The sequence below is a fragment of the Bipolaris oryzae genome (assembly GCF_000523455.1).
Source record: "Bipolaris oryzae ATCC 44560 unplaced genomic scaffold scaffold_11, whole genome shotgun sequence".
NCBI classification, from domain to species: Eukaryota; Fungi; Ascomycota; class Dothideomycetes; order Pleosporales; family Pleosporaceae; genus Bipolaris; species Bipolaris oryzae.
Window position 1 is genome coordinate 1 of NW_006911287.1, and position 12715 is coordinate 12715.

At 47.6% G+C, this 12715-nt stretch overlaps 7 protein-coding genes across 7 annotated transcripts; 3 read left to right on the plus strand and 4 right to left on the minus strand.

Annotated features, from left to right (window-relative positions):
• Positions 1 to 308: 308 nt before the first annotated feature.
• On the plus strand, positions 309 to 527 carry COCMIDRAFT_83828 (uncharacterized protein; the record flags this gene model as incomplete). The annotated part of the gene is made up of 1 exon (XM_007685585.1): positions 309 to 527. One exon carries the CDS (start codon positions 309 to 311, stop codon positions 525 to 527), a length of 219 nt encoding a protein of 72 aa, XP_007683775.1.
• A 39-nt stretch (positions 528 to 566) lies between these two features.
• COCMIDRAFT_84009 (uncharacterized protein) lies at positions 567 to 1688 on the minus strand (the record flags this gene model as incomplete). The annotated part of the gene is made up of 1 exon (XM_007685586.1): positions 567 to 1688. The coding sequence occupies one exon, from the start codon at positions 1686 to 1688 to the stop codon at positions 567 to 569; it is 1122 nt and encodes a 373-aa protein (XP_007683776.1).
• An 842-nt stretch (positions 1689 to 2530) lies between these two features.
• COCMIDRAFT_32887 (uncharacterized protein) lies at positions 2531 to 4280 on the plus strand (the record flags this gene model as incomplete). Its single annotated transcript, XM_007685563.1, has 5 exons — positions 2531 to 2733; positions 2789 to 3319; positions 3384 to 3934; positions 3996 to 4090; positions 4143 to 4280. 5 exons carry the CDS (start codon positions 2531 to 2533, stop codon positions 4278 to 4280), a joined length of 1518 nt encoding a protein of 505 aa, XP_007683753.1.
• A 654-nt stretch (positions 4281 to 4934) lies between these two features.
• COCMIDRAFT_22646 (uncharacterized protein) lies at positions 4935 to 5540 on the minus strand (the record flags this gene model as incomplete). Its single annotated transcript, XM_007685541.1, has 2 exons — positions 4935 to 5380; positions 5426 to 5540. 2 exons carry the CDS (start codon positions 5538 to 5540, stop codon positions 4935 to 4937), a joined length of 561 nt encoding a protein of 186 aa, XP_007683731.1.
• A 2448-nt stretch (positions 5541 to 7988) lies between these two features.
• COCMIDRAFT_32888 (uncharacterized protein) lies at positions 7989 to 8914 on the plus strand (the record flags this gene model as incomplete). Its single annotated transcript, XM_007685564.1, has 4 exons — positions 7989 to 8326; positions 8396 to 8495; positions 8575 to 8788; positions 8874 to 8914. 4 exons carry the CDS (start codon positions 7989 to 7991, stop codon positions 8912 to 8914), a joined length of 693 nt encoding a protein of 230 aa, XP_007683754.1.
• Positions 8915 to 9360: 446 nt separating this feature from the next.
• On the minus strand, positions 9361 to 9849 carry COCMIDRAFT_32889 (uncharacterized protein; the record flags this gene model as incomplete). The annotated part of the gene is made up of 3 exons (XM_007685565.1): positions 9361 to 9512; positions 9587 to 9715; positions 9777 to 9849. The coding sequence occupies 3 exons, from the start codon at positions 9847 to 9849 to the stop codon at positions 9361 to 9363; spliced, it is 354 nt and encodes a 117-aa protein (XP_007683755.1).
• Positions 9850 to 10868: 1019 nt separating this feature from the next.
• On the minus strand, positions 10869 to 12567 carry COCMIDRAFT_1502 (uncharacterized protein; the record flags this gene model as incomplete). Its single annotated transcript, XM_007685523.1, has 4 exons — positions 10869 to 11251; positions 11311 to 12128; positions 12186 to 12368; positions 12473 to 12567. The coding sequence occupies 4 exons, from the start codon at positions 12565 to 12567 to the stop codon at positions 10869 to 10871; spliced, it is 1479 nt and encodes a 492-aa protein (XP_007683713.1).
• Between the last annotated feature and the right edge of the window lie 148 nt (positions 12568 to 12715).

The window sequence follows — 12715 nt, forward strand, 5'->3', positions numbered from 1 at the left end:
TATTAGATTTTAAAAGATATCTATTGAGTAGTTCTCTAGATCTAGATCCCTGTCAATCGCGATTTTTGGTGAGATTTTGACTGGCCCACATACTGGGGTGGCCCGCTTACTGGTGAAACACGTTATTCATGATAATTAAGAATCGCTGGGAACAGATCCCGGGAGATATTGTGGGGAAGACATGTGGGGCCATACAAAGAAACTGCATTTTCGAGCCAATTAGTACATACCATGCCTTGATGTGAGTCTACTCCGCTTGTCTTGGCCCAAGACGCTGCCATCCGTTTATGTGCTCAACATTAGTGGTAATGACACAAGAGATCTCTGGCAGGGGTTCTCGGCACCCAAAAGAACCAGACGTACAGCTGAATACTCTCTACTCTTGGTCTTTGTGCCCACACGCCAGATTCTGTAATATAAATATCTCGGGGCAATTAAACAAGCGTGCTGGTGAACGAAGCTGCGTTGCAAACAACCCTCATTATTCTGTAATATTCCAATTGCCTCAAATAGGGATACGATGCTAACTCGCGACGCATTTAGCAACTGCTATACCGTAAGCCATATTAGATAAGAGGCTTCCCACTGTTGCCTGCTTGGTTCATGTCAACGACAAGTTTCCCGCCCATCCCAGCACGGTGTTGATTGGCAAGCTCATTCAAATCCTCCAAAGCATATAGTGTCGTGACTGCCTTGATTTTATGTTTGGCAGCGAAATTAAGCATTTGTCTCAGCTGATGGTTGCGTCCCACCAAGCTTCCAATGACCTTGATATCTCGAAAAACTAAATCTTTGGCGCTGAATATTAGCTCATCGGGAAAGCTGACCACTACAATAGTACCGTGGTTTCTCAGTAGCTGCATACCATAATCAAAGGCAGCCTGAGACTCTGGTAGAAATATCACAGCTTCGACTCCACCACCTATGACATCTTGTACCACGTCTTTTGGGTTATGTACAAGAGAGTCTACTAGCACTGTGCTCCCCGGTGTTGAAGGGTCCATCCGATCAATTACATTTTTCAACAGCTTCAGAGGCTTCTCGCCTCTATCTACGGCGACTGTTCGCTTTCCAAGGTGAGCCGAAAACTGAACGCCCAGATGGCCAAGTCCACCACCTGCACCAATTATCGCAATGGTGGTGGCCTCTTTGACGCGGTCAAGCGCAGACCATATGGTCAGTCCGGCGCACATAAGAGGTGCTGCCTCTAAAGCTGTCATACCTTCCGGAATAGGTGCAACTTGCCGGCTGTCAACCAAAGCGTATTCGCAGAATCCGCCGTCCATCGTAAGCCCAAGATTTTTCGCCGTAGGGCAATATGGCGAGTAACCCACAGGATCGTCATGATCCAGGGTACATTCATTGCAGGCTCCGCAAGGGTGGTACGCTCGGCCAGGAACTCCGACTTCGTCGCCGATTGCAATGTGGAGATCCTTCGAAACATCTGGACCTGAGGCTACGACACGACCTGCGAATTCGTGGCATCCTATCCGTGGCAGATCTTGAGACATCTTGCCTTCAACCAATACTGCATCTGTGTGACAGTAGGAAGCCGCTAAGACTTTAACGAGTAGGTCACGGCCGGTTGGTTCTGTCGGGGTTGGGATTTCTCTGAATCGATATGGCTTTTTGAATTCCTCAATGACCGCCGCTCGCATGTTAGAAGGGATCGTGTGCGGCGACATCATGCTGCTTGATCAATGGCTATCGAGCAATGGCACTGCAGTGCATGTTCGCATCGTTCTGATATGACCAAATCCGTTAGCTTGCAGATGGTCGAACTCCCCACTGCCCCACAAGGCTCGTTGACGCATCGGGTCTACCCCATTTACCCCGACGGGCCATCTCTTTCCATCACAGTAGCACCTACGCATGGATTTCTCTCGATTCTTAAGAATCGCAACATGCCTCAATTGGACTGTTCGATTTCGACGAGGCTCTGCGATTTCGACCGTCGTGTCCAGCTAACGGGACTCAATGCGCACGGGAACAGTCCATGTCGCACTTGTGGCACTCTGTTGTACATGGTGTGGGAACTGAGACGGATCCTCATCGACAAGAACTCGTTCTGGCTAAAGCAGGTCTCGCTCGGATCTTGTGGCTGTGTATAGAGTAGAGCAAAGCGGTGTTCGGTATGCTTCTCGTCGCTCTGAGTGAGAAGCTCACTCCTCGCCTCAATAGTGTCGCTAAACCTTGACGCCAACTGTATGTGCAGACTCAAGGCAGGCTGATATTTTGATGCCATCATTCGGTGACTAGACCTCTGATTTTCTTCGCAAAAACCATGTCTCAATTCCGGTCCCATCCCCGCGTTTGTCAGCCCCGACCCCGCGTTTGTTCGCTCGTATGGCTCCGACCGAGACTCAACCAAGAGCTGCTCTTTCGCAGCACCCACATACCATTTGCCCCTGTTCAAATACCCCACAAGCTCGCAGCCTAGCGTAGTAGAAGTGGCCGTATCTAAAAAGCACCATGCTGCAGCGACTGTTGAAACAAAAGTCGCATCATGCTCGGAAAATATCACACGGCCATGACTTCTCTAATGATCCTAGTCGTCACTCTAGCCGGTTTGGCCTTTGCCGTCGCCATCCGAAAATACGTCAGGAGTAGGAAGTACAAGCTACCACCTCGTGTCCCTGGCCTACCAATTGTTGGAAACACATTTCAATTCCGTTTGGATCCCGTGAAGCAGGGCCCATGGGCCGCTAAAATTGCCATAGAATACGGCGAGATGTATTCCCCCCTTGGTATATCACTCCTGAAACATATTCTAAGACGGCACACGTAGGTTCACCATTCGGGTTGGGGGATGTGACATGGTTTTCCTCAATTCTTCTCGCGTGGTTAGAGAGCTGATGGACAAGCGATCATCCAAGTATTCATCTCGGGCGGAAATGCCCATGGTATCCGACACAATGTCAGGTGGCAACTGCATTGTTTTAATGCCTTACAACGAACGATGGAGAAGCATTCGAAAGGTCATGCACAGTGTCTTGAACAGCCGAAACATGGCCCAGTTTAGCACATACCAGGAAATCGAAAGTCGCCAACTCCTCTGGGATTATCTATATAATCCAGGGGCATGGTTCACTCATAACCAACGCTTCGCAAATTCTGTAATCGTAAGTGTTGTTTTTGGAAGAAGAATTCCTCTGGGTGATCCCAATCTTGGACCATTGCTACGCCAAGCCGAAGCGATGGTGGAACATTTGCAGCCAGGAGCCACCCTAGTAGATGGGTTTCCGATTCTTGCAAAGCTTCCCAAATCGTTGCAATGGTGGCGCAAGAGGGGCGAGGCCCTCTACAAAGAATCGCTTCGGTATGTGGATGGAAAGATCATGGGCCGGTGGAAAGCATCGCACACGATTCTAACCTGTTATCAGGGTATATGGATATGAGTTGGACAAAATCCAAGAGAAGATTAATGCAGGAAAAGCGCCCGAGTGTTTTGCGCGAGAATTCTTGCAAAGTCCTGATGCTGCCAAGATGGAGGAGAGCCAGCGAATATTCACCTTAGGCTCCCTTCTCGAGGCTGGGAGTGATACCTCTCGCATGACGCTTAGCCAAACCGTCGCCGCCATGGCTATTTTCCCTGAATGGGTCTCGATTGCTCGTGGGCATCTTGATAAGGTTTGCGGCGACGCAGGCCGACTTCCAAGATGGGAAGACAAGCCTCAACTTCGGTACATCTCTGCTGCTGTCAAAGAAAGTTTCCGCTGGAGGCCATTCGCTCCAATTGGAGTTCCATATCAGATTAGTGTAGATGATGAGTTTGAAGGATACCATTTTCCTGCTGGTACCCAAATTACTTGGAACAGCCTTTACATCTCACAAAATGAAGACGAGTACAAGAACGCAAAGGTATTCGATCCGGCTAGGTTTTTGAACGATGATTTGGACAGCGTGACGAAGGGCCACTGGGCATTCGGGCCAGGTTAGTATGCCGTCAACACAATTTCATATCAAATGACTGTCCCTGACAAGCATCCTCGTAGGTCGGCGAGCGTGTCCTGGCTACAACGTAGCCGAGAGAAATGTTTGGATGGCAATTTCACGCTTGATATATTGTTTCGACTTCACAACTGTCCCGGTAGGTCCTTCGGATAGCATCGGCACAAGCGCAGGCACTAACGAAATTATAGGGTCACGAAATCGATCCTGTAAATGCAAACTGGAAAGATTACAGAGTCGCGCCTTTCAAAGTGTCTATCACCCCTAGAAGTGCGGCTCACAAGGAGCTTATACTCGAAACATGTGCCGATATCGCCGGTGAGTGCTGAAGAATGGCTTGGTACTGGAGCAGATGCAAGGATCGCTTGGTTGAGAGGGGCTTCAATTACAGTGTGTGCATGCGTCTATGCACCACTAAAGCTCTCATCCCCAAAGTGACACTATCCTACTCGAGAAGTTCTTTCGCGTAAGGATATGAGGGTACCTTGTATCTTACAAGATCTTCGCAAAATAAAGACACGTTCTCTTTAATCCAGTCTATGGCTAGTCGCTGGCACTTGAGTATTGGGTTACGTATGGACTTCGCATCGCCCAAGGCAAAGATATGGAGCCGGTAATTCAAGGACATAAAGATGATCGGTTGCTGTTGCAAAATCGACTGTCCCAACAACCTCGTATAGCGTAAGATGAGGGTTTCAGCAATTAGTGGTATCAAAGTTGTAGTCTCTCTGCTTAAGACTCCGTACCAAGGACGCGAATTTGGATGTCGCTCTTCTCAAATCGGATTGCCATGGCTATAATTTGAGTATTCATTTGTGTCCAACAAATCGTAAATGTTCTTATGTGGAGAATCTGAAGATGCGACTGCTGAAGGGAGCGTGTGGAGGCGTGATGCGACACACCCTCACCATCTTTAGAATATGGCAGTTAACGCCCACTTTGGATTAGAACACATCTCTTATATCCACAAAGTCCCCGAATGCCTATATAGCAATAGCTCCTTCGGTAAATTCGTCGAAAATTGTAATTTCCTCAAACCTGCTGGCTAGAGCCGCTGTTGCTGCAGCCTCACGATCATGCATCGCAAGATTTAAATCCGCCGTCCATAGACTAGTGTGTTTTGTAGAAGACTGTCTAAACTTCATTTCCTCCAGTAGAAACTTGAAAACAAGGGCTGCGTTATCTTTGGAGATGGCGCCGTGATCCACGGCGATGGCGAGCAGTGACCGAACAGCACCTTCGGCGAATTCAAAGCGGTCGTAGAGCCTGGCATAGCAGTTTATGCAGAGCACGTAGAAGAATTGCCAGTCTGAATAAGCAGTATCTGTGAGGAGGGCATTCGCCGTGTACAAGACCGCAGGATGCCATATACAACCGCGTGAGGTGATGTCATGTTGGGAGACGCATTCGATGATAAGTCCCTTAAGTTCTGAATTCATTTAGAACACAGTCGGAAGATTGTGGGATCACTTACGCTTTGTAGAGGCTGCGCAGATGGTCTCTGGGGTGGCGAAGCTTGGATGTCGCGATTGGAACCCGTGGCTTCTCTTACTGTCGACATATGGGCGGAATAGATCCATAAGGAACATATAGAAATAGAGGCTAACACAACTTTATAAGCCGTCCTATTTAATGAATTTGAATTAAACACATGAACTTAGTGTAGTTGTAACACTGCAAGTGGACTCTTCCCTCTTCTTTGTATCATCTCCGGTAGGCTATCAATCAGTTCTAGATATTTCGTATATTTCGAGAAAATGAATGCCAACGGAGGAAGTCGAGTCATATTTTGGTTGCGAAGAACAACGTGGACTTCCGAGTGGATCTCGTACAGTTTACATGTGTAGATATACGCCTCGTCGACAATAAAGTTCATTTTCTGTGACTGTACGAATGCACGAAGTGTGTCGTCGAAGTGTACTGGTTCCGATTTCTCTGGTATTGATAGAGCTGGCGGATACTCCAAGGGTGGTACAATATGAACATTGAGACAAAGATTATGCAGATTGGTAAGTCACTATACCAATGCCTAAAACTGCAAAAGCATCTTACATATAAAAATTGAATGACCCCCAAGCTGTTTGTGCCCAGGCACGTTGGGCCCCTTCTGTGAGAGAGCTTATTTGAGCATCAGTAAGTGGATCTCTAACACCAAACAGTTTCATCCTTTTACACATTTCAGTGGCCTCAAGCACATATTTTACGGCATTTGGGCAACCTTGACCATGACATGATATTGATGTATAAAGCAACATGAGGCCGGCGGTGTTAGCCATGGAGTCATCTAGTTTGGCGCGCCAAAGCATTTCGGCCTCGTTTTCGAATTCAAAACTCTTCGCTGTGGCAATTGGTTCTTCCGCAGAGTATTGTTGCGACGCAAACGCGAGCAGTGAGCTCACGAGGAACGGCGAACAGTGGTCCCCCCCGCAAGTGGATAAGATCGTTTAAAAATGATGTGACGTCGAAAAAGCGAAGTATCGTATGGTCCGTCATGAGGTAAGCTGAGATTGCGCCAGCGGCATAACGATCTGTTACAGAGACGCTTGTCCAAAAACTGATGTCCAGACAATGCAGAAGTGTGTCAAAGTATGTGGGAATGGAGGCTTCGGGCATCGCATTCTCCCCCATAGGTTGCAAATCATTTGCAAGTCGGATGTCGAGATGGCCCTGCCTAGGTAATGGAGGGACACCTGACACATCACTGCAATCTACGATTTTGGCCTTAGATTGTGACTTTGATCCACAAGGTATATCGATTGGGGGAATCTTCAAAGCCTCGAGGAGCGTGTTACTGGATAGAATGTCATCATGTGACAACTCCACCACAGGGTACCCGGCTGGGTGCTGAATCATGAGCTGGAGTTCGGTCTGGCTTTGTATTTGCGGTAGAGCAGACAGGGCGGTCGTTATCTCAGAGATTCTTGGCAATATCTGACCGCTTTCGTATCTGCGAAGGACTGAGATCGGATCCGTTGAGCTTCGGAGTTCGTGTAAAACTGCATGGGCTGTTTCCTCCGGCACAGTAAGTAGGCACTCAATTAGGTCTTTGAGACCCTTGTGCTCCCTAGTTCGAGCTTCACGTCGCGTTTCTGACTCCTCTTGTGTAAGGTATTTACATCTAGTCTGTCGGGCCTTGCATGCTGCGCATATTGGCCGGGCGCCATTGCACTAGATATATTACGCATCAGAAATACACTTCTCGGGTTCCTATTCGTGGGACTTCCTACCTTGAGCTTTTTCTGGTGACAGGGTGTGCAAGCTACCGCTGTGCGTCGCGCCTTCCTAACCTTCTCAGTCGGTAACGGATCCAAAGGTCCTATACGGGGTAGGAGTGGTTTCCTATGCGATGTCATCGCGGAACTGTAGGTGCCAGATTTTATGAATCGATAAGGAGCGCATTAGGCCGGGTAATACTTAGGTAAATAGTTAACTAACATACTATGATGTTAGTAAGCTACGCAGCTTACTAAGCTCACCGCCCCACAACATGGAAAGAAAACCATAGTTAGGGCAGTATGTTAGAGATGAAAGTTGATCTAATATACTTCAGAATTCAAAATGCGCTATCAGATAGCCCAATGAATTCGCCCCTCATATCCCTGCCCATGATTGTTATTGATCGATGTGCCTAACCATTCTAACAGGAAACTTTGATTTTGTTACGACTCGCTGGGCTGATAAAATGGGCGGACGAAGCGCGAATTTGGATCAAGGGCCGGAGAAAGCAGGCTCCTCATATACGCGCCAAGAACCCTGCGGGGTTATTGCGGCTGCTGTACCTTGGAAGACTCCTCTGTAAGTTGATGCGCAGTTTTATTTCAAGACTGTAAGAGATATTGATTATTGTGGGTGCTCACTTGCTGGAAGATTGCTCTTTGCATAGTAGCCGGAAACAAACTGATCATGAAGCCGCCTGGGCTGGCGCCACTGTCAGCTTTGCATCTAGCTAAGTTGATTTCCGAAGCTGGATTTCCATCCGGCATGATCAACATCATACCAGGTCCAAGTCCACGGCAGATCCCGCTTTGGCCCATCACATGAAAATTCGCAAGATCGCTTTCACCGGCTCTACCCTCACTGGTCATGCCATCTTGAAAGCATTGGCAGAGAGTAGCCTTAAAAAAGTCTCTCTCTCGCTCGGCGGAAAGAGCCCAACAATCATATTCGGCGATGCCAACCTCGAAGAGACAGCGACATGGGCTGCAATTGGAATCACTGCGGGCGAAGGAGACATTTGCACCGCCGGCTCGCAAATTCACGTCCAGGATACCGTCTACGGGAGGTCTCTGGAGGCTTTCTCCAATCGATACAAAAGCCTTGCGCCCAGTGATACCATGGCTCTGGGAACCAACAAAGGATCTTTCATTAGCGACCAGTAGCGGGAAAAGGCACCATCGTATATCGAAAACGCGAAGGCGAACGGCACGGCGTTGTTGCACGGCAGGAAGCAAATTGGAAATAGCAATGCCATCGAGACCGCAGCCTTCTTTGACGTGCCCGAAGATTCGGCTATTATGAAAGAAGAAATTTTCGGACCAGTCGCGGTAATTCCGTTCTTTTTTTGAGAGGGCGGAGAGACGCGTACATCGATCATGCGCTGACCCGTATACCTTTTACCTACAGTCTATCGCCAAATTCCGTGAAGAAGAAGAAGAAGAAAAAGAAGAAGAAGAAGAAGAAGAAAGCATTCAAAAAGCCAACAATACCGAGTACGGCTCATCCGCCGCCATTTCCATACAGGGTCTTGTTCGTGCGCATCGATTTGTGGACCGCTTAGACAGTGGCCAGGTTACTATCAATGCATGGAGCTTGTTGATTGCTAATTTGCCGTTTGGAGGTATGCTTATCTTGTCGCTTAGAAACAGTGATTTTTCTCTTCAAGTTTCAATACCCAGGGGCTGTGCTGACGTCGATAAAAATAGGAACCAAACAGAGTGGTTTTGGTAGAGATGACGGGTTGTAGGTTTTGGAAGATTGAATACGGTAAAGGTAGCTGAGATTGTGGTGCCACGTTTGTAACATGGAGTAATACGGATTATATGCAGTTGCCACAATGAAGCCTAAAGATAAAGGTGATTGGATTTATCATGATAGTGATATTTGTACTCAGAATGCTGTGGTCTATCTTCCGTGACCGCTTGATGCAAATACATGTTGCAGCAGACCATGCATCGTGATAGCAGGGTGTTACTTGAGCCTCGACATCCATCTAAGATAGTGTCATAGCGGCTTTCAATTAAACCAGTGTAAATGCCGTGAAGATGGGGCGTGAAATCATGACAATATCAGTAGCCATTCCAGACGAAAGGCAGTCAGAGTAAGGATATTTGATTGCTAGAAGAAAGACCGTAGATTGAAGATTGGAACAACAGTACATGTCGCTGCTCGCATTCACGACTACTCAAATGATCACAATTTTCCCTTAGGTCGCGCTGCACACTTGAAACATACTCCGTAATCATCCGAAGAGAAGAGAACTTTGCTGCCGCGATGAATAAAGAAGCTATCTCCAAGGCCTAATTTCCTTTCTGTCCCGGTCTCGTCTTTCAAAGTAACAGTGCCTTGACAGTGTCAGATTCTGCAGTATTGACCACGAATTTTTGGAAAAGAAGCCTCTAAAATAATGATCACAAACCTTCGTAAACAACGCCGCTCTCGTCATAACCATGAATTCCAGGGCCAATTGGCGGGCCCTTCTCAATACGGAACCAAATCCCAGCTAATGGGTCTTGAGCGGTCTCCCCCTTTGAATTAAAAATATCATCTGAAAAACATAACAATCAGTCTCCATTCTCCGCAATTTCTCAAAAAAAGACTGAACCGACCAAAGAACACGTATTTATCAACTTGATCAATGATCTTGTACCTCTCAGCCGCAGACTTGAACTCGACTGGCATATTCGCAACTATTTGTACGTGCTGACCGAAAAAAAGAAAGGCGATTGGCGATCTCGTTTAGATGTAAATCTAGAGCGGTGTACGTAGATGGCAAAAAGATATCGTTCCTTTAAGCCGCACAGGGTGACCTTCCGTCCCATGATTAAGACAGACCGACTAGACCAAACGCGGTACCTGCTGGCTAAATCTGCCCAAAGAGGCAAGGCGAGAACTTGTGTGGCCAATTCGCCGACTTTTGCGGGGTTGCTGGCCAATCAGTATGCGACTTAGATAACAATGGCACGCACACGCTTTATCTGTAAGTCCAGGATTCCATCGAAAGGCTATCTGGGTTTCCACCAACGCAGCATGCTGGATTTGGACCCTTTCATACTACTGGCGATATGTTGAGGAACAACATAACACGACAACATCTTACCAATCTCAACTGCTTACGATAGCCTACTTTATCTCAGAAGCTACCAACATTCACGAACTGATAAGGCCGATTGTAAGGGAAATGCTGTTTCTAAGATAGTCAGGCATTTCGTATCAGCGTTGCGGATCATGTAGATAAGACGTTGGTTCTGGAAGGCAACATCGGCTGCAACGGTGTTGTCACGTAATAGTATTATTATCGATTCCTATCGATTCCTCCAAAGGAACTTCGTACAATGATCGAGCGCTCGCGACACAGAGACCATGTATTGTTACTTCATGTTCTTCAAGCGATGGTTTCATAGTACAATCAATCGCACCATCGCTTTGTAGTTCATACTGAGGACTAAAAGTGCAATCACAAACTTTTCCATTGCGAGGCCTCGATGAGGGTGGATAGTATGAACACGTAGTGTGCACGAGCAATTCCAATTGTGAAAGCGATTGTGGGCTAAGCTGGAGTGTATGTCAATGCAATTCCTCCTCTTCTTTCCGTTGTAACTAGTGCAGTAAACATGATGACCAATTACCCACGACCAAACCAACGACTATTACCCTCCAGACTATCCAGATGGTTTTACCAACCCCGATTTAGTTCCAACCTAGAGCTTAGCATCCACACCCCCATTCTCCTGTTCAAGCATCAACTTCGTAATTGCCGCCGCCCTCGCACCTTGCTCGATAGCACCATCAATGAAGCCTCTCCATCCCTGCGCCCAGTCCGCGCTCGCCATGAACACACGGCCATGTGGCTCCTGCAGCGCCTGTAAGTTTTTCGTCGCCCAGCCAGGGGCGGCGGCGAACCATGCGCCCTTGGCATATGGATCTTTCGACCACGTGTGCGACACGTATCCCCGCATTTTACCGCTAGGCTGGAGCTTTTTGAATTCAGAAATGATCTCATCGCTGTTGGTGGGGTCTTGGAGTTTGCCACATTGGCCAAACATCATGGCGTAGGTGCCTGCTCGGTTTGCTGTATTTGTGCCTTTAGTCTCGTTAGTTGTGTAGTAGCGAGTTTGGGGAGCGTGGGGAAAATATACGTACCGTCATGATCCTTGATTCCGAATAGGAAACCACTGTCTTTGGAATCGGAAGTATTTGCAAACCAATTTCCTTGTGCCTCATCCAACGAGACTATGTACTTCTCACCAGAGTTGATATGGCCGCCTTGAACTGCATTTTGCTTCGCGTGCGCTAGTGGTGGCTCAAACTTGATGTCACCCAAGCAGTTGAGTGGGACGGTGCAAATGACCCGTTTCGCATTGTAAGCAGATCCATCCGCACAAGAAACGACGACTTTTTCCAAGTCTTTGGTCTGCTTGATATAGTTGACCACCTTGTTGAAAACTCTGTCGCCTTGATACTCTGCTAATATATGGCGGCACATGTTTGTCGTGCCACCGCCACCGAGTTTGAAGCCACCAACTGCATCGTACATGGTTGGGAGGCTATACCCACCAACAGCATACCATCGCAATGCATCTGTCCACGCTAGGTCTTGAGCAGTACAACTGCCGAAGGAGTTTGGATGGGGGACAAAAAGATCCTTATCGGATTGCGGCAAGTCTAGCTGGTTGATTCGGTCTTGACAGCTTAGGTGGTCATATTTCTGCCATGGCTGAGGTCGTAAAGGTTCGTGTGGGTAAGGCATCAGCTGACGTGGAGTCATGCCATCGATGCTAAAGAATTCCTCAGCGATTTTCCAAATTTTCGCATTGTATTCAGCGAGGTCGTCTATCTTTTGTACGCTTGATCCTTCTGGCTTATACAATATGTATTCCATGTCTGTCATTCCAGCTGAGGTCTTGAGGTGCCTCTCCAGACCGTATCGATGCATTTCAGCATAGACATGGGGTTGGTGCCTAACAATATTTATAAGCCCAGTGCCATACACCATCTTCTATAGAGTTTCTAATTACCAATGCACATATGTGCCCCCCATTTCGAGGTCTTCTCCCCATTCTTTGGCTGTCCATGTGCGGCCCCCAATGCGATCGCGAGCTTCCAGAAGCAGTACTTTTAAGTCACGATTCAAGGACAGGTTACGAGCAGCAATGAGACCACAGAATCCACTCCCGATCACGATGACATCGTAGTTGTTCCTATAGAAGCAGTCAGCAGTTGGCACTGGATAAGCTACGTCTCAACACCACCTTTCACCAAAGCAGTGTTCGCAGAAAGTGGGTTATGTACAAAATCCGTTTACCTTGGATTTAACGTGCCTGGCACAACAGCATCAGTCCTTAGACCCTCTGATATCCCTGACCAGTCGTACTTGTGACCTTCTTTCGTATGCGACATGGTTCTAATCGAGAAAAACTTGGTAGTATAGCGATCAAAGCTGTGGTCATTGATGGGACTAGATAGCCCCAAGTTATATTAGAGTATGAACATCCCTCATAAGACCAAGAAGGCAATGCGAGCCGTATCATCCACAAATCCTCTGCCA